At 39.3% G+C, this 27274-nt stretch overlaps 2 protein-coding genes across 2 annotated transcripts in view; both read right to left on the reverse strand.

Annotated features, from left to right (window-relative positions):
* MAPK1 (mitogen-activated protein kinase 1) overlaps positions 1-13892 on the reverse strand; it is a 60975-nt gene extending 47083 nt beyond the window's left edge. The window contains 3 exon segments of the mRNA XM_009280792.2: positions 12975-12990; positions 13219-13338; positions 13880-13892. Of these exon segments, the coding sequence (XP_009279067.2) occupies positions 12975-12990; positions 13219-13338; positions 13880-13892 (149 nt within the window).
* The window catches only part of PPM1F (protein phosphatase, Mg2+/Mn2+ dependent 1F), an 18858-nt gene continuing 3810 nt past the window's right edge, over positions 12227-27274 (reverse strand). The window contains exons 2-6 of the mRNA XM_009280961.1: positions 25312-25511; positions 24497-24685; positions 23194-23337; positions 22111-22204; positions 12227-20960 (exon numbers count right to left, since the gene is read on the reverse strand). Of these exons, the coding sequence (XP_009279236.1) occupies positions 20587-20960; positions 22111-22204; positions 23194-23337; positions 24497-24685; positions 25312-25511 (1001 nt within the window). The 3' untranslated portion in view covers positions 12227-20586. The remainder of the gene's footprint in view (positions 20961-22110; positions 22205-23193; positions 23338-24496; positions 24686-25311; positions 25512-27274) is intronic.

Consider the following 27274-nt stretch of genomic DNA (forward strand, 5'->3'; position numbering starts at 1 on the left):
TCGTGACCCTCCTCTGGACCCGCTCCAACAGGTCCGTGTCTTTCCTGTGCTGAGGACTCCAGAGCTGGACGCAGTGCTCCAGGTGGGGTCTCACCAGAGCGGAGTAGAGGGGGAGAATCACCTCCCTCGACCTGCTGGCCACGCTGCTTGTGATGCAGCCCAGGATACGGTTGGCCGCCTAGGCTGCGAGCACACATTGTCGGCTCATGTCCAGCTTTTCATTTTTTCAATTTCAATAGCAGGATGCCTCCTTCAGGGACAGCTACATGGATACACAAGAATAAACCCTTTAAGATTAGGAAGATGGGATCATTGCTCTGTATTCAAGCATTTTTCTGGTGCTTGCTGCAGCAACCTTCTGTAGTCACTCTGAACATGTCCTCTTTCCTCCTTGGTTCCTCTTCCACTACGCTTACCCATGACAACATCCTCCTGGGCTCCTGCAGTCCCCATTCATTCCCTTCTCTGCCGTGTGGATTGCCCCCCTTCACCTATCCAGTCGGCCTCCCTGATCAGGCTGTGTTTATCTCATGCCTTTTGAAGGAAGCATCACCTAGGAGGTGAAGTGAGAGGTTAGGCATAGAATAGCAGCGAGGCGTCCCCCAGCACACCCCAAATCTGCAGCAAAAATCTGACGTCTGTACTTCTCCCACTCATTGCAGTTCTAGTCTCCATTCTCACATTGTCCAACTCTCCTCCTTTCCTGGGCTGGTATATTTTTTGGTGAATTCACTTTCTTACAGTTTATTGAGCTGCATGAGCTCATCCAAGGGCCTGACAAGCACCTGACCTGTACAAAGAAAGCAGCAGGGCTGGGAGCAGAAGTGTCCTTTTTGATACCAGCAGTCCATTAGATTTGGCTCAGCTGCCATGTGATATTGCTCCCTAAGTCTAGTTTCGTCTGTGAAACAGGGAGGTTTGACTACACTGCTGAGAAGTCTTCAGACACTTCTTTTGCCTTTGCCATCCTTTCCCACACTTTTCTCTCTTCTGGAAAAATGCAGGAAAAAACAATCATGAGGGCAGTGTTATAGTTACTTCCTTACCACCTCCTTTCTGCTCATCCTCTTCCTCTCCTGTTTCTGCCATTTACCCCTCCCAAAATCTTTCTGCTGTAATCCTCCATGCTCCTGGTGACCTTGTCCTACCATCTCACAAGCAGCTGTTGACCTCTAGAAAGGCACTCCTGATCCAGGATCTTTTTCCTTGCAAGCACACTGCACAAGCAAGACAGGCAAACGCAGGCCTCCTTTCTCAGGACAAGTGTTCAAAAAAAAAAAGTATTACACAATCCACAAGACATGCGCATTACTCACCAAAACAATCATGGGTATCCTATTTCTGCAGCCCTGCCTCTCAGTGCTTGTTTCTTTCCAGTATCGTACCATCGTACTGAAGCCAGGACCCAATAACAACTGCGTATGTATAAACCTAAAGCCTGCATTGGAGGGGAATTTTTTGTACAGCTATAGTAATGATCAGAGGCAGTCCTACTGTGAAGGATGGAAGCGTCTTGCTGTGTTTGTTTTGTGACGTGGTCTGATCATTTATACTGTTGAATTAATAAAAATAACAAGATAGAAGCTTTCCAAATGGAATCCATTGCTAACTGTCGTTCATTGCTCTATTCTTAATCCATATACATTAGGAAGTGCGCATTATCTGCTAAATCAAGATATAAGAAACAAATAAATGCCTTTATATTGGAAGAAAAAAAAAACCTTTCTAGAAATACTGTACAAACATTCACATCCTCTGTCTTTTATAAAAGGCAGGCTGTGTCTTATTATCTTCAAGGAAAAAGTAAACAAATGTAATTTAATCAGTTCTGTCTTTCATTGATTTGCATCAGCAAGAATAAAAGACAAAGGCAGAATGGAAGACAGCAGCTTTGTGCTAAAAGTTTGAATGCACAAAATACTTCTTTCTCCAGCTGTCAAACATTAAAAAACGCTATGCATACCAGTAATAATAAAAGTGTCAAACAATTGACCACAATGGGAATCACAATGCTTCATTAAAAGCTCTAAAGCAGAGCAGAAAACCTTCCAGCCATTTGTTAAACAGAACTAAATGCTAAGATACTTTCAAAAAGTGTCAGAAGATGCTTTCATCTAGTCTAGTCAGTCAGATAAATATCTCCTTGCTTATTTCAGCCCAGTCTTGGAGCTCGCACCGATTCAGCAGTAACAGCTGTATGTGCCATTTGCGTTCCTGAGACTGGGGCACCTCTCAGTAAAACAGAAAAGGTTAATGTCCTTTCCAGTGATCAGGCCTTCATTCCATGCGGTGCAGGGATATAATCAGTGATTTTGTATTTACATATGTAATTATGTATTATTTGGAGAACCTAACCTATTTGTTCAGCTGACAGGCGATGTTGTGATAAGGAATTTCAGCAGACAGGATATTTATAGACCCTTTATCTCTACGTACAATCAGAACTAAAATGTCAAACAATACCCCGAATGAAGGGTTGTTTCAGTTCAACTTTTCTCCATTGTTGCTTTTCCCTTTTTTCCCCTCCCTCTGTCTGGTTACTGCCTAAAACTTGGCAGTGAGGAAAAAAAAAAGGGAATGTGACTCACACTGACAGCTTCATTTGCTGTAAAAGACCTCAGTAATTGCTCTAACCCACTTACAGGAAAGCTACCCCTCCTCTTTCTCTCTTCCTCCACCCTTAGATAGACAGAGGCCATGTTTGTAACAGGAGCAGCCTGGCTGATCTCGGAGGTCATGCTATCACTTATGAAGTAACCAGGCCTCTTTCTTTTCACTTTTCTTCTTCTGGATTCAAGTTAACCCCCCACAAGAACTTAAAGCAACTTCAGTTTAAGGGGCAGCTTCCTGCCACGGATTTCTCATGAACCTAATAGCCAGGGTTTCCAAAGGACTCGCGGCTCAAACGCAGCAGGGTTGAAGTGGCTGCTCCCACGACATGGCACCAGCTTGGCAGCCCGCACCGCAGCTCCAGGATAAAGCTACTGAGCAGTCAAACAATTGTCGCCTTTTCCTTTTCTTATGGGATGGGGGGCAGGGGACGGTAAATAGGAACAGGAGAAGAATCAGCACAGATGCCTATGCAGCACTCTACCAAAATATATTTTCATTTTTAATTACATAATCAACATAATGAGAGTGGCATTCGTAGTGAGGGGGCGGAACAGATGGCAAAGACTTAGTTTTCAGCAAGACATTAGTTAACAACAACTCTGGTTTCTGCTAGAAAAGGGGGTTTGTTCTGCTCTAGCAGGGTTAAGACGGGTACTTACTACATAGGACAAAACTCAGTTTCCAAACACAGAATTGTGATCTTTATCTTTTTTTTTTCCCTGGTGAAGTTTCCAGGATACTCTCTAAAACACAGCAACATCCTACATGCAAAGCCTTATTAAAAACCAACACAAGTCTGGGTCCTAGCAGTAGCTTGGGATTCTCCTTGCAAAACTTTTGAGTGCTCTGTGGACATATAAATACAAAGAGGAAAGGGAAAGGGAAGTAGGGTTGGTATGATTAAGTGAGAGCGCTTTGTGCAACTTAAACTGCAGGTGAGGCTTGTGTAATATACAGCAGCTTCACAGAGATATGGTTAAAGTTAAAGCTTTCTTAGATGCTCTACATGAAGTTCTCTCTCCTCTTTGTTCCACACGCTCGGACTTAACATCTTCAGCACACTGATGCGGCTGAGTTGGAAAGAGCTATCCCAAGGGGGACTGAAGCAGAAAGTAGCTATGAAAGATATTTATTAAAACCACAGGCAGAGAAATACATCACCCAGACACAATGAATATGGAAATAGCACATGCAGCCAAGAAGTCTATCCTCTATTTTTCGTCTCATAAGCTGGCTGGACAGCCAGGCACACTGAACAGCCCACAAACCCCCAGCTCTTCCCTCCCTGTGCTGCCAGGTGACGTGAGATTGCTTTTTCCTGCTTTGCATTCACCATCAGAGGCTCTCCAGAGTCACACGCCCAAGTCCTGCAGAGGCCTGTGGGCCACATTCCTCCGGGGATTACATCCATCCCCAGCAGGAGAGAGGGAAGAGATGCAGGCCCAAAGGACTGGCAAGCAGTGGGGAGGGAGGAGCTGGGGGGAGGGAGAGGAAGGAGCTATGCTGTAGAGAACATCAAGATGAACATAGGCAGGAGCCAGAGGACAGTACTGCAGGAAAGGGAGACGGGAAGCAGTCATATACTATAACAATATTACATAAAATAGGGCAACAGGGCATCTAGATTCATCTGCTGTGGAGCTTGGAAATGAACGTCTCACTACTCATCCCTGTGCTGCCAGCAAACATCTAACAGCTGACAAGAAACGTCTCTTCCCATTCTAGTGACATGCACATCTAGAAAGGATGCTTTTCCATTACTCCCACTTACTCCCTGCAGGCAGTAGATGGTTGTGAGTCTATGCCCTAAGCTGAAAATCACGCCCCTACCCACTACCCAGGGGGAGTGAATGATATGATAGCGGATGATTTTTTATTTTCTTTTAATGTGTGTGTTAAAAACATAGTTGGGATGGAGTTAAAAATTACATTACAAGAATACTGCGGTTATGAAGTCCAACACTAAAAAAGTAGTATATGCCTGAACTAAGAATGTCTGTTCCACCTTTCAGCAGCTACTTGAATTCAAAATATCAGGTCAGGCCCCCATGCCATATTGCTCTCAGCCATAAGAAAGTGCATCCTGACATCATTATACTGAGCATAACTAACCTGCAGAAGTGCACACAGCTTGGGCCTCCATCAGTTCATGTTGTGTTAATCCAGAAATGGGCCACAGAGAGGAACTCAGTAACTTGCATACATCAGACGGCAGAGATTCTTTGCAGGATGATTTTTAGGAGAAGTGCCAGATATCACCAAAACTGTGCTTAGGAGGTGCAAAGTAGTGGAAAGAAAAGAACACAAAAAAATTATATTCTGCTTAGCCTGTCCTCCTTTCACAGGGATTAAGAGGGAGATGTGAGAATCAACAGAACTGCATTTGTACTTACAGCTACTTCACTGGGAGGAGAGAATGGCAACTAAAAACCTTTGCAGATATTACCTTTAAAAAAATAAAATCAACACAACAAGAAGTTAACTCTTCAAGCAGAAACAAAATGAAAAGCGACCAACAAATGCACAGAGAAGCACTGACTTCAGTGGAGCTGCAAGGCTGAATTTGGCTTGAATTCTGTGAAGTACTTTCAAAGCAGGAGCATACTGCATACAAATGAGCATTAAATAATTCGCATCATTAAGAGAGCTCTGAGCAGCTCATCTGGACTTTGGAAAAAAGCTAATGTACATTGTTTGAGTACCATTAGGGACAGTCATTAACTAGCTTTAAGACATCTACAGTATCGACACTTAGTGCTGTAATAAGAGACCCATCCTCCTTTCCAGGTTATTTTCCTTATTGATTTGTAGAATTTCTTATACACAAGCTTTAGAGTGCCACAGAGCTCAGCAATTCATGTAGGAATACCCATTAAAGAACTATACAATTACTTCTTTTTTATATCGCATCTTTTAATTTTGGTTTTTAGAAACGTAGTCCTGTTTGTTTGGTGTAGATACCATAGACAATTTAAACACCAATGTATATCAAGGAAACAAAGGCACAAATAGGTAAATGGATTTATCCAGGATGACACAGAAGGACGCAGTGTAACAGAAATAGACTAAAGGGTCTGGATGCCCAGTTTCCTGGTTTAACCATTTCACTCGATCAGCTCTAAGCACAGCTGCTGTAGGCCTAGGATAAACTATGGCCTCATACCGTATCTTAAATGCTTGAAAACATGTTTCAGAAGTAGCAGGGACAGTACAGAACAGGTCAGGTGAAGAAAGCAAGTTGTGCAAAGAACCAAAGGTACAATATAGATTAATATGGTTGAAGGTATTCGACTGCTACAGCTGCAGGAGTTGAGGAGTGATGGAATACCAAGAGCTAAATACGTGCAGCAAAGTGCATAGGGGGAGGCAGGGGCAGGCAACAGCCTACAGGCAGTTGAAGGGGAGCTGGAAGGAATCTTTAATGAAGGCAGAAATCGTTCTGGGTGACTCAGAATATTGGTATTCACAAAGAGAATTGAGAACAGGCAAAAATAAATAAAGCTGAAAGCAAAACCCAAAGGCCAAATCCCTCTCAATAGCCTGAACACTGATATAATCTGAGCAACCAAACAACAGGTCCTTGTGAAAACCTCTCTCCGGCTACTTCCTGCACACCAGCCTCTCTCCACGGCTGGCGATGGCTGCAAGCAGCTCCCACTGCCCAAGCCAGAGCGCTTTGCAGGCTGCTGTTGTACTGACAGCGTTTTTCTTGCAAAACACCGCCCCGGTGGTCTCCCTGCCACACCCCCAGCCCTTGGCTTCCCCGTAACATCTCAACTAGCGCATTGTGTAACTTCACAAACTTCCCTTGAGCAGCTCCCCGAGCAGCTCAACTCGTCTTTCATTAGCTGCCAGCTTTTGTACATGTCACAGGCACACACATTGGTCACTGACAGACTCAAAGTCGCAGTAGTTTTATTTATGAGTGGATTTATGCTAGCCAACTTCCAGATCCTGCTGCCATCAGCCCAAAATGTATGCAGGCAGCATTTAACTAAAAACCCGAGTTCTACAGGTTTTACAGCGAAGACTGAAAAACAGATTAGTTTCAATTTTTTATACAAGTGTGATGGCTTTCTGCCTTTCTTTTTTAATTTTTCATTAAAGAGTAGTCAAAGAAGTTACAGTTATATATATTGGAACTGAGATCAGTAAGACTGAAGAACAGGAGACACTTCCTGACAGCGAGATCTATTAGTCAATGGCGTAGTCTCCCGAAGGAGGCAATGGGAGCACAAGAAGTGCTTTAGCAGAGCCAGTATTAAGTGCTCCAAGTGATGCAGCCAACTCCTAGAGGATTGCCGTGAGAGAGACAGCCTTCAGCAATGCAGGATGCCTGCCATTAGCCTGCTAATGCACATCCTGGCTTAGCCAATTGCTATTTGGGAATAGCTCATTGACTTAAAATTTCATTAACAAGAAAATATTAGAAGACAATTTTCTAATGGTAGGGGCAGGCCTTTGTAACATATCTTCCCATTACAACAGGTGATTATTAGTAGGGGGAAGAAGTGAACAGTTTTCATTAGTATTTGTATTAGGATTTATTCATTAACCTTTTCTTAAACTACTTCAAAGTAAAAAATACTAAATTGCTTGGAACCCCTCTCTGTTTCTTTTACTCTGCAGAAACCAGCCACTTTCCAATCTCTTGCTAGCATTATCAAATAAACAAAAAAGTAAAAGCCACCAGTTACAAAGGGGCTTAAGACTGAGAATACAGATCCATAATTTCTTTACCTTAGAAAGTGGACAAAACCAAGACACAATTTGAGATGCTAAAATTAAGGAAAAAAATAGCCTTACAAACATTTCCAGGAGGAAGAACATAATGGGGGAAAAAACTTAAACTATTTTTCAAAGGTTTTAATGTCAGTCCAAAACCAAGCATTTGAAATGCTTTCCTCAGAATCTTCTGGTTAGTATACACTGCACTGTATGGCAGGAACATTGTTTCAATGGTTCAGCCAGTAACTTCCAAACACACTGTACTTAGACTTTAAATGTAACCTTAATACTGAATGTCTAGGGTTTGATGTTTACTTTAGTGTCCTCATCAATCACCAGTACAGGCAATCAGCTTTAGATCTGTAGTAAGAGGAAGGTCCGTCCATGTATGATTTGGTATTTCTAACATTTTGAAGAGATGAAAATCCATTGAAGGGTGGGACAGAGAGAGGATTACTTTTTGTTTTTAAAAGCAGACTCACCAATGCAACAACAAAGCCTGCCTACACTGTTGAATCTGACCTTTGCCTCAACTGCAACGTTTCGTTTTTTCAGAAAGATATGAGACTTCAGCTGACTGATACGATAGAAAGGGGGAATTGGCAGAGCCATCTCAGCATCTAATTCATTCTCCCATCTTGTGTCCCTCAATAGCAGGGGTTCAACAGGAGCAGTGCTAAAGCAGCTGTGCTCCAGGGAGTCTTTTGAGAGCCAACACTAAGGACACGGTACCTTTAAAACCCAATGACATTTAGCCAGTTAAGTCTGTCAGGGAAAACTCTTGACATGCATCCACGCTTCACCCCATGCCGGTCATTCCAGCTGCTGGAACAGTTGGGTGGAATTAGCTGCATCAACAGAAAGCAATTGGGTGAAATATCTGATGTCAGTGGCCCAACTCGCGTTACCTGCGCCTGTCTGTAACCCAACAATTAGATCCATCGTTAGCAGCTTGGCTTAATTATAACTTAGAACTTCTTCAAGCATAGACTTTGTACAAGATTTTAAATTACTATAATTAATTATACAGAAAGCCTGAAGTGTCTTCTCGTCCATTGTTAAAATTTTTTTCCTTTCCCCACACTGACACCAGAACTTGGTTTCGTAAAGGAACTGGGCTGTAGACTAAAAGAGAGGTATCTCTTATAGCCTGATAAACACACAGAGAAATACCTTTTATGTCTTATATAAAGAGAAGCAAGGCTTCAGATTTTTTTAATCTCGACTAAGAGGTGCAAAAAAAAAAAAAAAATTATTCTAACCTATACTTTAGTCCTACTCTTTACATGAATGACTTCTTTCCTGCCTCTCATTTAAAAGGCTTTTTGCACTCTCCCTGAATTACTGCTGTTGGCCTTTATCAGAGATCTGGTATTGGACAGCTGTACCTCAGCCTGAACCAAGTACTTGAATTTTAACCAGTAAAAAGCAAAACACAGAATTAGTGCCAGAAACACTAGAACTTCTTAAAAGATACAGGGAGGGAGGGAGGGAGGCAGGAAGGAATTACCATGCAAAGAAACTTTTCCCATTCAGCTTTCCAGTGCCTACCTGCAAGATGAAAATATTACAGGAATGACACAGCATGCAGAGGGCTCTTTTGAACAATTTGTGGCAATGGGCAACATCACGTATCTTTTCCTATTGCTTTTTGTTTTGCTTTGGCCAAAGGAAAGAGGGAGCCCTCTAGGGGTAACACACAAAGCCCTGAAGAAGTATTCAGACACCTGCAGAACAATTTGCCTTTTCTATACCAAGACCCTCCTGCCTTACCTTGAGATAGGAGCAGTTTCCCGTTGTGTGCAAGGGCTCAGAAGCCGAAGGTCTATGCAGAAAAATCAGGCTGGGTAGAAGGAGGTCACAGGCTCTTTCCTGGAAGTGCTTACTCTACAGCCTAGAATATGATGTGGGAAGTAAGTCTCTTTTCTACTGCTTGTGCAATCTTTTTCAGGGAAAATAGAACATCACCAAATGGCAGACTGAAGTACTGTAGCTAGTCTGGCCCACCACAACATAGCTAGATTTTTTTCTTTTAGGCTATGCAAAAGACTTGCTTTTGCCTTACTCTATGCCTCAAGCATACAATGAACTCCTGTATAAAATGAGCAGGTTTATGTTTGTCAAGGCATGGTCAAAATATTTCCTTCCAAGAGCTACTTCTATTTGGAGGCTAGATAACAGCTGTACCATTTAAACATTTAAGTATTTTCTCATTCTAATGAGAACTTAAGATTCTTTCCAAACAGCTCAACATAAGATGAGAATGTGGCAAACCCAAACTTCAAAACATTTTAACTCCAGTAAAAAAACCCAAAACCAAAACGCAAGTATGAAAAAGCATCTAACAAGATATTAAGAATTAGTTGTAGTGCAACAGGTAACAGATTTTGTTAGATATCCAAAACAGAAAAGTTCAATAACAGCTTAACACTTTGAAAAAACAAGTATTTTTTTAACATAAGGGATGTTGACTGTAGGAACTCTGCACAGTTACATAAGCAAAACTGCATTATCAGTTTGGTGAAACAGGTAAATACCCACTACAGTCTCTACACATAATTTACAAGCAACTTTCTGCATGACATATTCAAGGTTATGCTTGATTTCTTAAAAAAAAAAAAAAAAATTAGACAGTGACATGAAAGCCTGTAATCTACATTAGTGCTACTTGAATAGCAAATGATCTAGATGTAGAAAAATTTTTGTCTGGCCCTCGCCAAAGAGCAGAGATATGTGAAGTCTGCATTACTAGAGAAGAGCCCATATTTCTTAAAGTTCTCCTAGTCTCTGAAGAAGCACTTCTGCTCACTCGATTTCCTAAGTGTAAAGGACAGGCATGTCCAGATTGATCTGGTAGAGCTGTAGCATTAGTTTCTGCATAGCAACCCCCAGTAAAGTTTCCTAGAGAACCTGGACGAAACCAGCAAATACTAGTCAAGGTAAACTGAGCAGCTCTACAAGAATTAAATAGCCCTCATTTGTGTTGTAACAGTCACTAATTCAGGCTGAAACAGAAACACCTGCCTCATCACCACTGTTATTTCATTACTTTCTACAGTCTAGGAAATGAGTGGCTACAGATTTTACAGCACATTGTCTGCAAAGAAACATACATCAAATGGGAGTGGTTAAACAGGACACGAAGATTTGTTATTCCTTGCTCAAACAGTTGAGGTGGATAATGCTTCTGTGTCATGAACCCCGTCAGTGGCATCTAAGTTTAGCTTCATGTAGCTTTGAATCAAAGTTTTACATTCATTTCCATTATTTGTTGGGCTTATTAATTGCTTCTTGCTCAAACCCACCAGCAACAGAGATTGCAGATGACTGATACCACAGGCTATGAGCCCCATGTTGAACATATGGTCTATTGGAGATCTGCTAGATGGAAAAGAAAACATTCAGAAAACATTCATGATTAAGATAGCACAGCCAACAAGAATCAGCAACGTCTGAATTTCACCTCCTACTAATCAAAAGGAGACAGTAAAGCCAACGTTGGGCACCAGCAAGGAGAAACAATAGTGATGTACAGTCCTGTTCTCAACTGTAGCTGGAATAGGCTCAGATCTATAGGAAGACGGCACCCTTTGTTAGGAAGTACCAAAGATGCCTGCAAGACACTGGAATGATTTTGTTCAGCTCTGTGTTGTTATCAGCAAAAAGTAGCTGTAGTTGCCTTTGGATTGTGGAGTTACCTGGATGGTGGATTCCCATAGTTGCTTTACATAATCATGAAAGAACAGCAGCAGTTAGCTGTTGCATATGCTCCCTGGTGAGCTAAGTGAATCACAGGCTAGGAAACTGCTGCTAAACCTGATCAAGCAAATCCCCAACCTACACTTTTTTTCTGAGAATTTGCTACTCTTCTAGAGATTATTACAAGTGTATTTTCACCCCTGGAATTCTTACTGTTAAAAAACAACCCAAACCAACAAAACATTTAGAACCATGAAATGGAAGACATTTTCAAGAGATTTGAGGTTTGATCTGAAGTAGGTTCAAGTATGCCCACAGCATCTTGAGCAGAATCTACCTGATGATTGATTATGGTTATCCTTATTTTTCTATTTCAAGAAATACCTTATCGACTTCCCTCTGATGCAGCATCCTGGGCTTTTACTAGATTTTTCTTTTTCTTCTTCACTAGGATAAATACAACAGTGCTTAGACAAACTGCCTAAAAGACTGTATCTCTCAGATCCCCAAGACTGTTAAAGCTTGCTTTTTGTCGAGTCTGTTATCTCTGTCCTGCTCTCCTTACATCTTCCTTTCTTGAGGATATGAACACCAGCACTTCAGAAACAATCACACAGTTTAGCTTAGCTTCCAAGCCATACTTACATTTTGAAAGTTACCATCCTTCTCAAAACTTCCTCTCTGTTCTGTAGTAAATTAACCCTAACATACTCCAAGAATTCACTGTCCATCCTTCCACTTCAGCGGTTAAAGACCACTTCTTTAACAAGTATGCAAGTAAACAACAAATTGTCACGATCTCTGCTGCTACAGGGTCTTTCAGATCATTAGCCCATTACCGTGAGACATTAGGTAGTATGCCAGACTTAACCTGCATTGTTACTGTTGTTAGCTGGTAAAAAGAATGAAAGAAAACTTAGATCAAATCAATGAATTAGAGGTACGCAGTCCATTTCTAAGATGGTTTTAGTGACATCATCTTTTCAAGTAAGCACACTCTGTGATCCCAAGGATTGTTTCCTTCTAGTGCTTCCACTGATCTCTTTTCCCAGAAAGGCCCTATGGAAGAAGGCAAGATTTGGTGACAGGGTGACCGCTCAAAGATGTGCAATATGACCATTGCATATCCAGCTACTTGAAGTATTGGAATGAAAAATACATTTAAGAAAAGAAACAAACAATGCTTCGAATCACTATACTTTATTAATACTTCAGAAACATCAGATCCTACAGTGGGGAGTTCCTACCCCCACCTATTTCCAATCACTGCTTTGAAACAACTTCTTGCAATATGCAAATAGATACATGAGGCACTGTGTGAATACAAAAGTGACAATACAAAAAAACCCCAACAATTAAACCTCATGCAATACATACATATATATATATAAAATATGGTAATGTAGCATAATACACACAAGCACTATTAGAACAATCTATGTAAATGAATGTACAATATGCATAGCATTTAATGGTCAATGACAACCGGTTTCTGACCTGTGCACAAAACCAGTCAGCTTAAATAAGAGTTTTTAAGATACTGGATAACTGGTTAAGCCACAGCTTATAAAACCTGCTGTACTGCAGCTTTTCTGCTCAGGGTCACAAGTGCAGATTAGCATACAAAATAAATAAGGACTACGATTCTACAACACTTGGCTAACATCTCCTATTTCAAAGTCACTGGCCCTCTTACTTTCATTCAAGGTTCATTAGCAAACACAGTGGCAAGAAATGTGCCTAAAGCAACAGTTCTGCTCTTGTACTATTTTAATACTGATAAGAACACATATTTTTAAGTCAGCCGGAGTAGTTACAGAGGTCTAACTTACCACTAAATAAGCACAGGATTGAAGTTATCGTACAGAGCAGACACTGAAGAATTACACTGACTGAGAGGTTGATTAGCCACGTGGTATGCTGCAGTTACCAACCTGTCTGTTCGGTCAACTAGGGCAAGAAAGACAGAGAACTCAAGAGGTGAAGAAAGTTAGAAAGCTTTTTTCCCCACTCTAAACAGTGCAAATGTTTGAAAACACAAACAATCTGCAGGAACAAGGAAATACAGAGACAAGAGTATTTCTGGAGTCCTGTATTCAGGATGAGAGCTACTGTTACCTGAAATAAGCTTAAGTATTCCTATGGAATAACATGCAAATAACAGGATTTTCTTCTTACACATCCAATACTGGTCAATGCCAAAGACACAACAGTTGTCGTAGTCTCTTATCTTCCTAGCTGACATGGTACTTTCTACACTCTTGGTGTTGCAGGCCTCCAAAGATTGGGCCACATTCACTATGAACACAGATGAAATTAAAATTATAAAGTGGCAACTAAACTGACTTAACAGCCAATGGAGTTTACAGTTGAAGAAGCAGCATTTTGGGGAGGGGGGCTGACCATGTAAAAGGATATAAAAGATAGAAGAAAAAGAAAATTGGGAAGAGAATAAGGAGGAGACAGAGCAGGACTGACTTTCAGAAGAGGAAGTTAAAAGTAGTTAAAGCTTTATACTGGCCTTTTTTTTGCCAGTATAAAGTTTTAACCCCCAACAAAACAAACATCTTGCTATTATTAAACACACTGAAAGAAAAAAAAAAAGGGGGGGAAAAAAAAAGCAGCATTAATCATCCAGTATTAAGCAGAATGCTTTTTAACGAAGTTAGAAAGGGCAACATGAAAAAGCAGAAGTCATAGTATTTAATTGCCCTGAGAAGGTCCCCATAGGATCTCTCTAGTTTCCTAGCTATTATCTCCTTATCCTTAGACATCCAAAAGGAACCATCATTCCTTAGATAAAAAGATAAACACTTCCTGCAGGGAGTGATGGTCATACCTTCCAGCTCCATTTGCCAAAGCGACAAACCTTCCACATCCCTAATGTATTGCCACAAAAATGAGAATAAACTTCAAGAAGTGATCTGCTAGATCAGGAAAGACTGATGAAGTCCTTGTTCATGGAAATCCAGAACCATTTAATGATTAATAAGTTCAGTACTTGCTATATTAATATCTCCTGGAAATTAGTAATCAGGCTTAATAGTTGAGAGAAAATTCAATAATCATAATCTAACTAGTCACAAAGCCCAGATACATTCAGCTCCTTAGAAAGTTAAATATATCTTCTCTCTTCAGACTAAAAAGCACGTATCAACAACAAGACATGAAACCCTGACTGAGATGAGTTTGTTAACAAAATAAAGCAGACATTACAAAGCAGCCAAATTCATTTGCTTAAAACAGTGGTTTTAAGCTGACAGTGCATTGCCAACTCTACTAGGTTGCCTTTTTTTTATTCCATTGTTTGCATTCCAAGAAGCTTGAAAACATTTCCTATTGATTTTGTCCTCTTCTGTTTGACAAAAGCTGCATCTTGCTAAAATTTCTATGCTGCCAACACAGCTGTCTTTTGTTTATTTTTGTGTGCACCAGCAGCAGCATGCACAGCTTAGAAAACACATTAAACTAGCAACATTGAACAGCTTGTGGGGAAGGCTTGTGAGTGTTCAGGCTCTGATGGGTCACACCAAAATAAAGGTTTAAGTGATTCTCTGTAAGATTTTGGTTTCCTCTTCTATTCAGAGATAAGGTTATCACAAGAGCCTACCAGTTCATTTTAAGGTAGTATTTTAACAAGCGTCTGTGACAGATAGGTGTTCAGGTCCAGTCACTCCCTCATGTCTCCATTTGATTACTTTTCAGCTGACATGATTGATATCAATAGAAATAACTTTATGTAAGGTAAAATCCAATAAATATATTAAAAACAACCAAAACACATGCAGAAAGTGGCTGGTTTAGCTCTTGGAGCTGTCAATGCTGCAAAACAAATACTCAATAGGGCCAGTTGTTTTAGTGGCTTGATTTAAGAAAGCAGGGAGGACTAGCCTCTTGGTTTTGGTGCTGTCAGTTTTAAAGGTTATGACTAGCTTGGCAGAAAACACATTGCCTTCCGGCACAACTATTCAAATGCAATCAGACCTGCTATAAACATGTGTTTAGAGCGAATACATAACTTAGCATAGATTGGGAAGTTTTGCACTCATTTGAAAGCTCATCTTTCTCCCTCTCCAACCCTTCCTGAATGACATTTTGTCCATCAGGAGTTGTTTGCTCCTCAGAAAGGGGGAATGGACCATTACTTCCTAGTAGGATTTTGTCTGATGGCACAGGTCCAATTGTAAAAGGGACAGTAATAGAACTAAGCAGGGAAATTTAATTCAGGCTTAACTAGAGCTAAATTATATATGAATCATCTGCAATCTGCTCTGTTGTGGCTAATATCCCCCCACCTTCTCCCCAAAGCATTTGCTTGATACTTCAGTACTATAAGAATAGAAATAGACCATGTCTGGTGCTGTGCATCAAGTACCTGCATCCAAAAGAATACGAGTAATTTAAGCAACAGAGTCTCACTTACACAAAGAGCGGAGCTGCAATCTTAATTTAGACTTTAAGCAGCTCAACTAACTGTCTATGCCCTTTACAGATGAGGGTATTTGCTGGTTACCTTTTGCGCAATGCCATTTAGAAATACCTGTGTTCCTCAGCCACTTGTTTTGGAAGCACCTTTTTGTTAGTTTTTAAAGGATTGCCTAGGAGGGAAGTTTCAACTCCAAACAGCTGCTTTAAGCTATCAACTGAAAATGGGTTTTCCAGTGCAGACAGCCAACTTATCTCCAGAATTCAGAAAGCAAGAGAAGCACTTTTCCCAACATCCAACAAAAAAATGGAAATGTTAGTGGCTTTTCATGACAGAAAGCTAATAGCACTGGAAATGCTTTTAAAAAGAGCAGTATCTCATCTGACTTTGAATTCAGATAAGTGTCTATTAAATACTATTAAAATCATCACTGTGATTAACACTATTCAACTGCCAACTCCGCTGTAACCACTCCATGCCCAATTACTCGTCTTACGAGAGCTCACCAGCCGTATCGATTCATTAACACACTTCATGGCATTTACTCATGGCAGCAGTTGCACGGTGACCAGTAACTGCATATACTGAATGCTCCCTCTTAGCATTACCTTACACATACGGATGTTTAGAAAAATCCATTTAGTAGCATTAGCTTCCAAGACAGTGTTGAGGGGTCACAGTAAGTCACCTCGGATGCTTTTACTGTGATTCCTTCCTTGGCTATTTGAAGACAGAGTTACCACATCTGATTTTTGCCTTTTTAATGGGTGCGTTTCTAATTCTTTCAAGCACTGGTATTTCACTCTAAAGAACTGACATTTGTAGCTCTATTTTCCAGCCCACTTCCTTTTTAAAATAGGCATTAATAATACTTAAATGCATTCCTGTCTCTCTCTTTCACTCCTCCATCACTCAGAGGGTGGATTTTACTTAATCTCCCTCTGTTCTAAAAATTTTCCTGCATTTCTATCCTCTGTATTCTCAAAAACAACCCCAAACCAACCCCCCAACAAATGTAATTTGTAAAATTGTAATCTTGTCTATGTCAGACCTGGAAGACTTCATTGTCTTAGGTATGTTTCTTTGTAGGAGAGGGTGGGGTAGGGAACGGAAGGGAAAGAAAGGTAGAAGTATGAATTACCCATAAGCAAAAGAGATGTTGGATACCCACTGAGCAGAATGACTAAAGCTAGTTTTCAATCAAGCACAATACAACAATTTACGCGTGCTCTGTTTTAAAAATGCAGGCTCCTTTAAGGAGCAATTTTTCTGATGCTGGGTGCTAAAATGCAGCAGCATTCATTTGGAGTCTAATAAAATATGGAAATACTTTCATTTTTCATTTACCATTTGTCTTGAATCCTTCAGCTAACTTCTACAGCTTCAAAGATTTTGGCTAGACTCAAGAATTGTTTTTGTTGCAGGCTCATCAGAAAGACAACAAAAACAGGCAAATTAGTCAATTTGTCATTAGTCGATTTGACATTGGTGGACAAGTGTTAGTATATTGTAGATGACACTGGGAAGGCCCAGAGAGGCGAGAGCACTCACTCACCAAAATTACCTATTATTTTTAACCAAAGGAGAGATGGAAAACAGAACAGAACAGCCAACAGAAATCCAAGAAGTTTTAAGAGGAAAGATAAGAAAAGCTGATGTAGCAGATTAGTACTGTAAATTCAAAACATAGCACCATTGCATATTTTGCACTATTTAGTTCAACTCCATATTTTCTGCTAGACCTCCTTCCCCTCTCTCCTCACCACCCATACTAGTGACACTTCTTGTAACAGTATTATGCATTATAGCTGGTGGCTTCTAAAAGTGATATAAAAGTCACAAGTGAAACAAAAATTGGAGGTTGCCTTGTGATCCCAAGGATAAGACCATCCTGATGACCATTTTCGATAGAATTTTAAAAGTGCACTTCCAAAATCCATACTTGCATCCTGTGTCATACTTTCATTACTGATTTAACATCAAATTGAAATGTTGGTTTTTCATGTTAAAAAAAAAAAAAAAAGAAAGAAGTTTCCACAGGTTTTGATGAGGCTGTCAAGAATAGGTAAGACATCACCAAAACCAATTTTGCCCCCCCAAACAGTATTCAGAATTTTACTGTAGATGACACATTAAGACTTATTTATTCCACTGACAGAATACAAACTGCCATTTTTTACCTAGTTAACCCAGTTACAACTCCTATAGACCTGACCAGACTTTTTAAAGCTAGTAAGAAGTCTCTGAAAATTAGAGAAATATTTTTTATCCCCACTGAAATCTGTATGAGTTCCCAAAGACTATTCCTATCCACTTACATCTCAAAGAAATGAGGCACTAGGTCATTCAGAATGAAAACACCTATATAAGGGAACAGCTTCTCAGAATGCAGAATTTCATCCCTAGAGCACAGCTTGAGAATTAGATTTTTTAATTACCACAGACAGCTTTCTAAAGGCCCATTTCACTCAGCTACCATTTAAAAAAAGAAATCTATCAGTTTTGAAATGAAAAAGGATATTCTCACATAGCTGTAAGTATCCACTGAAAGACTTAAGACTTTGTTTCCTCTGTAATGCAAATCTGCCCCAAAAAGGTTGAAATAAAAGGATCATTACAAAGAATTTGGCTTGTTCAGTTCCCTCCATGTTTCAGCAAATTTGGCAAATTTCAGAAACTAAACCCACACTATGACCTTACCAACATTTCACACCTCCCTTCATGAATACAATAGCTTCCCCCTCTCCTGATAAACCTCAGATAGCAGTGAAATCAAACAAAACTGTATGATTCTTACTATATTAATAATGAGAACTATTTCCAAGACACCAAGAGGCACTAGTGGTCATCAGAATTTAGCATGACACTGAATATCTGGGTTAGAAATCAAAGAGATAGGAGATGGTAAATCCAAAGGGATTACTATGCAACTCTAAAGGCTTCCTTAATTGAAGAGGTTCACTACAAAAATTAACACCTACTCTACCAGGCTGCCATCACAGAAAGCCTTGCCCACATATTTTAGGACAGCAAAATGTAGGATGGAAAAGTGCTTGAAATGTTCTCAGAGGAAAAGCTCCTGTTGTTGCATAGCAAAACAAGGAAGTCACTGTCCGAATTGCTATGTAATGAGATGGTAGCTCACTGAGGAGTTTCTATGTTAAACTGTACGATCGTCCATAGTAATCCAGCAAAAAACTCAAGTCACTTGGGTAACTGCATTGCTCCACACTAGCTAACGATTCAGAGACACTATAGACATAAACAGTGCTGCTCTGTTCTTCCTTTCAGCCATCTCAACTCTTCTATCTAAATTTCCTCCCTAAGCAACATTAAAGTTCAACACATTTTAATCAACAGGACTGACATATTGCAATGCCGTGTGCTTCTAAATTAGACATACAATCTTGCTGCCAGATGTAAAGCACTTCTTGTTTAGATACAGAAATTACTAACACATTTACCATTGAGCCTTCAGATCTTAGCCAGGCCAGCAAGGCAAGACAAAACACAACCAGAGGCTCTAGCATGTAATGGATATAGCAGTTGCACAACATACACATTCATTAAGATTCTTTCATCCTCACCTTAGCTTCACATCTCCTTAGAAAGTTATTTAGACCCAAAAAGTTCCTGAAGCATGGCCAAATTAACCATCTATTAATCAAAAACCGTTACTAAACTGTTTCTAGTTTGTGTTATTAGATTTTCTTGTGAAGGTCAGAAGTGTACTTGTTTTTAAATGAAAGTCATGATGACTGAGATTGTTACTTTATGATTAACTAACTAGAGCTTTTTGCATGGGGCAGGGGGTAAGTCACAGTAAGTATTGTGAAGCTTTTACTACAAGCCACAAGATTTGGCAACAATGAAAGAGTTGTTTTCTTGAAAACTAGTTCCCAGTAAAATCATTCACAAAAATGAAACATTTTAGTGCATTAAACATTAGTATTAATGAAATAAAAAAGTCACATTTTAAAAACACTGTGAACTGGCTCACCAGAATATGACAGGAAGCCAGCAATCCTTGGGTGAAATATTTAAGGCACTTGAGGGTAGTCAGTTTTTAAAACCAGATAATAAAGACACAGCCACTTTAAAATTCTAATTTAAATAAAAACCACAACAAAATAAAGTAACACTGCAAAAAATTCCTCCAACTGTAAAGTTCAGTAAATAAACAAATAAAAACTTAGAATAAAAATAAAATTCTCATTTGTTATAGTACACAAAAAAATGGCAGAAACAGAGCATATTTAACTGCTAGAGCATACATACTGTAAAGATCTCTCTCAAATACAACAATAAGGCTCCTTTCTTTTCAAGTTGCCAAACAGCCAATAAAGCATGTTTGTTAGGGAGAAATAATCCAGTGCAGTTAAATACTGGATTCCAGTTTATAAACCAGAGCATCCCAGAAAGCAGCTGATTTTGTATCATTTTGCCTGGGATATTGCTAGTTAGCTTTCTTGCTCTTTTTCTGGAACATTCAGTTTCATTTTCTCCTCTCCATACAGACAAAATTAAATGTCTCTGAATAAGAGGCCACGTCATTCTTGTAATATCATCTTTGGTAGGAAACAAAAGCAACTTACACAGTATAATGGTGTCACCCAGGCTCTCACACACCAAGCCTGTTCCTACAGACCACACACAGTAACAAGCTTTTCTGTGATGGTGACAGCTTCTCTCCTCCCAATCTCCAAAGTAACATCACAATTAAATACAACATACAGCACTCTTTTTAAGTGCCAATTTAAATTTTCACTCAGAATTCACAAACGGGTATTCTCACCCATTAGCTTATACATATTATGGTTTCTTACCACTTCCAGGGCAGAGGGATATGACCAGCAGCCCTGGGACACGCTTTAGAAGTCTGCTCCCAGAGATGAAATAGCTGTATAATTTCCACATCTGCTCAGTGTTTTTTGAAGGGAAGAGGAAGGAAGGAAAAGACAAATGGGAACTCAGCAAAAGGAGCTTTGCCTTTCTATTAACTGTTTGTCCATTTGTCATTTTTCTCCTGACACATTTTGCCTACTGTATTAGAGGCTTCTTCAGTGGAAAGCAGTTCCTTACATGAACTTTTTTGAACATTCTGGATTAAGCAGATTTTGTCACTGTGTGGCTGCTGCCTCACAGCTGAGGAAATTAAAGGGTAAGCTCCGAGCATCATCACCAGTCCCAAGGCTCTTAGGGTCTCTGAGACAGTCCGCCAAGATGTCCTGAGGATCCCTCAAGAACACCACTACAACAGTGATGTTATCACTGGATCCATTTTCCTTTGCAGCAGCCACCAGTCTTTCTGCTGCTTTGAGACCCACTCCTTTGGTTTGCATTAAATGATCTAGGACCAAGTCTACAACCTCATACGGCTTGATAGCGTCAAAGAATCCATCACAGGCTAGAAGCAAGTAATCTTCAGAACCAGTCAGCTCAAATGAATCTCCATCTGCATCACCAGAGATGTAGGGTTTCTGACATATGTCACCTAAGACAAAGAATCAAAATAAAGGCTTTATTACTTCAAATGTAAACAGTTACTTCTTCACCCACCAATTGCTTTTACTGTCCTCAAGGACAGCCAGATCATATTCCAGAGGTACCTGATGCAGGACAAGAGTAGTGAAAATCTATGGAATAAGCATGGAAGGCCTTTGTTTCTTTAAGAATGCTTGGAAGCTACCTAAATTCAGTGGGTTTCTGAGGAGTTACTCTAATTCATTCTTTCCTAATTTTGCAGGGAAACTAAAGAAATTCTTTCAAAGTTTTTTCTCTCTGAAATATATTTGTGCAAGGAGATAGTCAGGCCTTCATTTTGCAGGTGTCTCTTGTACAGCCTTCAGAATGCTATGAAAATAAGATTTTTCTTAGCTATCCAGATATATAGCACAATGCCATAAGAATCGTCTCACTGTGTTTAGTTCATCAGTTTCATATGGACATACTTATTAAACATGGGTTGCTATTGATCCAAATAGTATTATACAAATTTGTACTAATTTGCTTCCACTCATACATTACAGTTATCTACTGTACTTGCCCAGGGTCTTTTCTCTTTTTGCCCTAATTGGCGAGTAGCAAAGCAAGCTCATTTAATAAGATTCTGGAATACTACAATTAAAATGCCCTAAATCGCTGGATATGTGTGATTTGAAGGAGGATGCAGCAATCTGACTTAAGAACTGCAGTCAGGAGAAAGATATATTAGTATTAAAGTGGACAAAAAAAACCCCAAAGCAGACATTCAGACACATAAAGAAGGCTAGATGAACATTTATTATTTCCTCCACTTTTACAAATTAAATACTCTACATTTGTTAAGCTACTGTAGAACACCACAGTATCAAAGACATGTACAAGAAGCAAAAGACTTAGAAGTATAAAAGAATTAGGACTGTCATGGCTAGTATGTAAAATAAAACAACATTCTATGCTTATGGTAAAACCAAAAAGATTATATAGCTGCAAGCTATGTAAGTTATATAGCTGTAAGCTAGCCTTAAGGCAAAGACAGTAAGAGTAGTTTACTATTTGGTTGATGCTGAGCAAAGTGTCATTTACAGTGAACATACAGCCTCAGGTGGTGTGTTTTAATCAAATTTAATCTGAACTATAATAATTCTGATGGTTTATCTTACCAATTGCTCTGGAAACAGCCAAGGTACCATTAACCCGCCAGCAGTCCATATAGGTTACACAACCACCCAGAGCCTCAATACGTGCTCTCTCATCCTGAAAAACAGTAGAATACAATTTTTATACTGAAAGCCTATCCATGGCTTACTGACCTTGTTGTTACCCAATCAAAGAGGAAAAAAAAGACAAAACCCAAAACCAAGAGCTGCTTCAGCTTCTGTATTTATACTATGAATATAGCAAACACACATATCGGAATCTAGCTCGGAAACATGCACTTAAGATTACTGGAAACAACCCACCTACTTCCCAACCATACCATGGCTTGTCCACAAAAAAGCAGAGTTCTTAAGTTTTTGTATCATCATTTTCTTTCCCATATGGATGGGTACCCTTTCCTGCCACTTCTTCCCATCCCATACAGCAACTGGATAAATATATAAATACTTGGAATAAAATACAAGATAACTAGACTATGTAACAATAGCATTTGCATTCCTACTTCTTTAACTACTCAGTTATTACAAATATTCATGCTATGAAGGCAAAGGGTCATGCAATGCTATCTAAAGTCATGAGATCCCCATCAAATTTCACGTAATAAAATATCTGGCTATTTAAAATATATAGAAAATGCAATACACTTTAAGCCAGTTAGGCTAGTAGATTATCATTAGCTTTTGAATGACAGTATAGCATATTATGAAAGACTTGCATTATGCTAACATTTTAAGTAGCTATTAATCTCAAATTAATTAATTTATAACAGGCAGTTTTAAATTCACACACACAAAAAAAATCCTGTGAAAGTCTTTAATTACTACAAATTTTGAAAAGACAGTCTGAGCAGGAACTGCAGTCAGGACTACCAGTACCATCAGTACTTTCAAGGGGGCATAGTTGTAGGGATCACCTTTTCAAGACACAGGAGTGGATGGAAAAAAAGAAATTGTCAATTCTCTGAATCCTACCATACAATATATGTAATTAAGTAAAGCACCGAACACTTAAGAAGGCTTGATTCCAAAAGGTTTCATGAGAGATTCTGACAACACACACGAGAGAAAAAAACAAGTCAGACTTACTTCTCTTTCTGGTTTGTGAGGTTCCATTAATGTCACAGCTTTTCCTTGCTGCACAAGCATTACCTGCGAGTCCCCTAGCCATGCTATGTGTAGATTGTTCCCTACAATCAACGCAGATACACCTGTTGTACCACTCCGCAGCTTCTGCGGAAGAAAACGGGTATGTCAGATGAATATTCAACAAGCCCTACTAGGTTACATGGCAATACTGTAAACCTAGGTTTAATCACACTTAAATGCAGCAGAGTAGACCGGCCAATCATAATTCAGGTACCTGAAAAAAGGTACAAAATATTAGACAGACTTGAAATAAACGATTTACATATTCTAACGTGCAGATGGCTAATACTGCCTCTGTTATGTTCTTTCTTCTCTGCTATTAATTCCAAAACTGACCTAAGAGACTAAGACCTCTATTGTTCAAAACACAGAGACACACAGAAAAGAAAGAGGATCTGAATTTCAGTAGTGTGAACATTTCACAAATAAACACAGGTCTCCCCAATCCCTTTCACATTCTCCACTCTACCACTAGCAACTACAGACACCTTGCTCCACATACATCCCCTTAATCCTTGGGTATTTAACAAAGGAAGGAACCTAACTGTCCTAGATTCCCTGTAAAGATTAGTGAGAGTCAGACCGCATGAAGATGCTGGTCCCTCTTTTGTACCTCATTGACAGAAATTAAGATATTAACAATGAATACTTCCATATTCAGTTACTGCTATAATAAAAGAGTTCTCATTAAACTGTATAATAAAACATCCTCCCATTATGTAGATTTGAAGAAAGAATGTTCATCATACCAACTTGATTCAAAGTTAATCAATAAGCTTAATGAACTGAAGAGTCTGATTTAAATCATAGAATACTTTTTTCATCTTACAACCACCTGTGAAATTAATGGTGGGACAAGAAAGAGGAAGATAGTGACCGTATTATCACAAAGAGAGAAACCTCTTTTCCAGGTAAGAGGTAGGACAACAGAACATCTAGAGGCTGCCTAATTTAGGCAAAGAGGCAGCAGAGTGTTCTCTCAAATAATTGGTATGTCAGGATCATTTAAACCACTTAACACTTCTTTTCAATCACACATCTTGAACTTGCAAGCACTGTCATTTTTTTTCTCCTAAAAAAAAAAAGTAATTTGATCAAAGAAAACTTTTACATGTAGCATAACTTCATAAAGAAGTCAGTGATTCAAAGAAACTGTACTGCCATAATTTTCTGGATAATACCATGTTGTCCAACAGTTCTCAGTGTTATTTAAATACAATGGAATTAATCTCTACCCACTCACCTCTCTTTTGGCTTTGAAAAGAAACATTTCATCTGTCTTCTGGAAAGAGCATTTCAAGGCCTTAGCTGGATTCTTAACAATCTCTTCGTGTAGTCCGACATTTACATGTAAATGGGTTGCTGAGTAATTGGCAGCATCCACTCCACCATGGCCGTCAAATATCGCAAAGTAAGCGCGATCAATGTCATCCTTTTGCCCAGAGGGAGAGAGAGGAAGACATATTCATGTTCAAAAACAAAATAGCTCATAGACTGGTACCAGCAAGCAAAGATTTTTTATCTTTCTTCCATACAACATTGCACAGGTAAGGGCAATTTAAGTCAGTTTACCCACATGCAAAATGGATAAAATGGGTACTTTGCAGGGGAATTACTTTTCTTTGTTTGCTGTTAGTCATTTAATATCCTTGAAAATAATCTGGAATTGAAACAGCAGACAGCTGGTTATGTAGTCCCACTGCAGCTTCATTAATTGGCACTTGTACTTGTACAATTGCTGTTCTCCCCCCTTCTTTTCTTAATATATCAGTTACTTCAGTCACAAGAACATTATAACTCCAGCAACATAACACTAACTGAACTTCCCATCTCTCTATATCACTTATGACATGAAACCCAAGGTCACAAGATCCTTCTTTATCAGGGCAGTAGTTAGCCCCTAGGAACCTGAGTCAGTAAGTCCTTGCTCCAGCACAGACATGATAAATGTGGCAACAAATTCTTACCATTTCACAGATCATCCATCACTAGGTCATTGTGTTTACAGGATTGTTGAAAAGCTAACAAACTGGTCTCCCCAATTTTGTCCAGACTTACTGATAAACCAAACAGCTGATTGAACTCTGGGAGCAGAACGTGGCGGTCCTCCATTTTCCGTCGAGTGTTACGGATGGCGTGGATGGAAACGAGCAGGAACCGCTTCAGTGGTCTCAGTGGTGGCAACTGCTTCTGCCACTCAAAGCAAACATCCCGAAGCTTGTTAAAGAAGCAGCGCTGCAACGACTCTCCATCCAGCACTGACAGCACAAAGACAAAACAATAAGTTGCATGCCCCGTTTTCCTACATTACCCCATCTTTTGGCCTGTCTTTCTTTCAAGTTTCTTTCCTTAGCGCTACATACACACATTCAGCACTCTGCCTTTACAGGCTCTGCAAGAATTAAAATAGGCTCCCGAGAATAACGTGGAGAGAAAGTTGCAATAGAAAACAGTGTAACATTAAGGATAAGAGCAGCTTCTTTACTTACTAGTTCTCTTTCAAAACAGAGGCTTATCAAATAGGTGATTACATGACAAAAATCATAACAAAGACCCAAAAATCAGTCTGTCATATTAGACATAAATGTTATTATGATGTAAGTAAAACGCACAAGATATAGTGGTAGGAGTGCAATCCCTACCAAAAAAAAAAAAAAAAAAAGGAAATAATCAAGCAGGCAGAAAAGCCTTCAAGATAAGAGATTGCTGTTGTCTTGGACACAAGGGTTGAAAAAGCATTAGCTTGGCTTTGGGTCAGGTTATGTCCTACTGAACCACTTCCACTGAAACAACAAGGAAGTCTGAGAATGTTTTGCTGAGGTCAATAGCTCAACTCATAGTTGAGCTGAACAGATTAGAATTTTAAGCTGTTGTCTTTATCTTTTTAAATACACATGGTTGTAGGAGCTAGAGGGACAGAAGAACACTTCCGCCACTTTCCTGCTTTCTCATTACAGAGCAGAACTGTAAACACCCATTGAGCATAGTGTGAAAAGCTCCAGCCAGACACTCAAATCCTTTTCTGGATAGGTCCCAAAGATCAATTAATCCAAACTTATTGTTCATCAGACTGAATGGTTTGGTGTTTGGCATTGTGTCTAGCTTTGCAATGCAGTCTCTCTCAGAATAGGTAATAATTTAAAGTTTTGTTATTTGAGTAAGAACCCTGCCTCAGTGCTAAATCAACTAACTTCAAAAAGCATTGAAAAGATCATCTATAGAGCAAAAATAATTTGCTGGTCACTAATGTGTTTCCTAAAGAACTGCAGTGCATGAACTATCTTTCCTATTTCTATTTTATCTTGACTCCTGCTAACACTGCTAGCATTAAAGTTTCCTCAGAATTCCTTTTTATAACTCCTGGTTTTCAAGCATTTCTTTTTCTCAGCAACACTGGATAGCCAGCTTCAGATGCATCTCTGGGCCTGGAGAATTGAAAGCTTAAATTTAAACACAGATCTTTGATTAGAGTCACTACATATTAACCAAAACTACTTTTGGTTTGCTTAATATGCAGGTGTGAATGGGCAAGATATTAAATCCTTTAAATATTAAGTCATCTCATATACAAATATAATTAAATAGGACAGCCTTGTCTACAGCTATTAGTTTACATATTTGTAAATGTCTTGACTAATACTGACCAGAAGACTTGGACACACATTGCTGTTTAAATATTAAGCTTGCGAAATCTGACATAGAATTTAGTACCTTAACACCAGAAATTCTTCTGCAGTATACCACATCAAACAGTGGTACTCATATAGGCACAGGTACATACCTTGCTTTTATATAACCATTTCTGTTTCATTCCAAGAATGCTTTTTTGCCAAAGAGTTATTATTGCAATGCAGGAAGAGAGAGTCCATACTGTACTGTGGCAAAAGGAACATCTTTCTTCCTAGCTGTACAGTTAAGGTGATGTAATAGCATAGAATAGAATCATAGAATCATTAAGGTTGGAAAAGACCTCTAAGATCATCGAGTCCAACCATCAACCCAACACCACCATGCCCACTAA

This window comes from Aptenodytes forsteri, unplaced genomic scaffold (genome assembly GCF_000699145.1).
Source record: "Aptenodytes forsteri isolate BGI_AS27 unplaced genomic scaffold, ASM69914v1 Scaffold12, whole genome shotgun sequence".
Classification (NCBI taxonomy): domain Eukaryota; kingdom Metazoa; phylum Chordata; class Aves; order Sphenisciformes; family Spheniscidae; genus Aptenodytes; species Aptenodytes forsteri.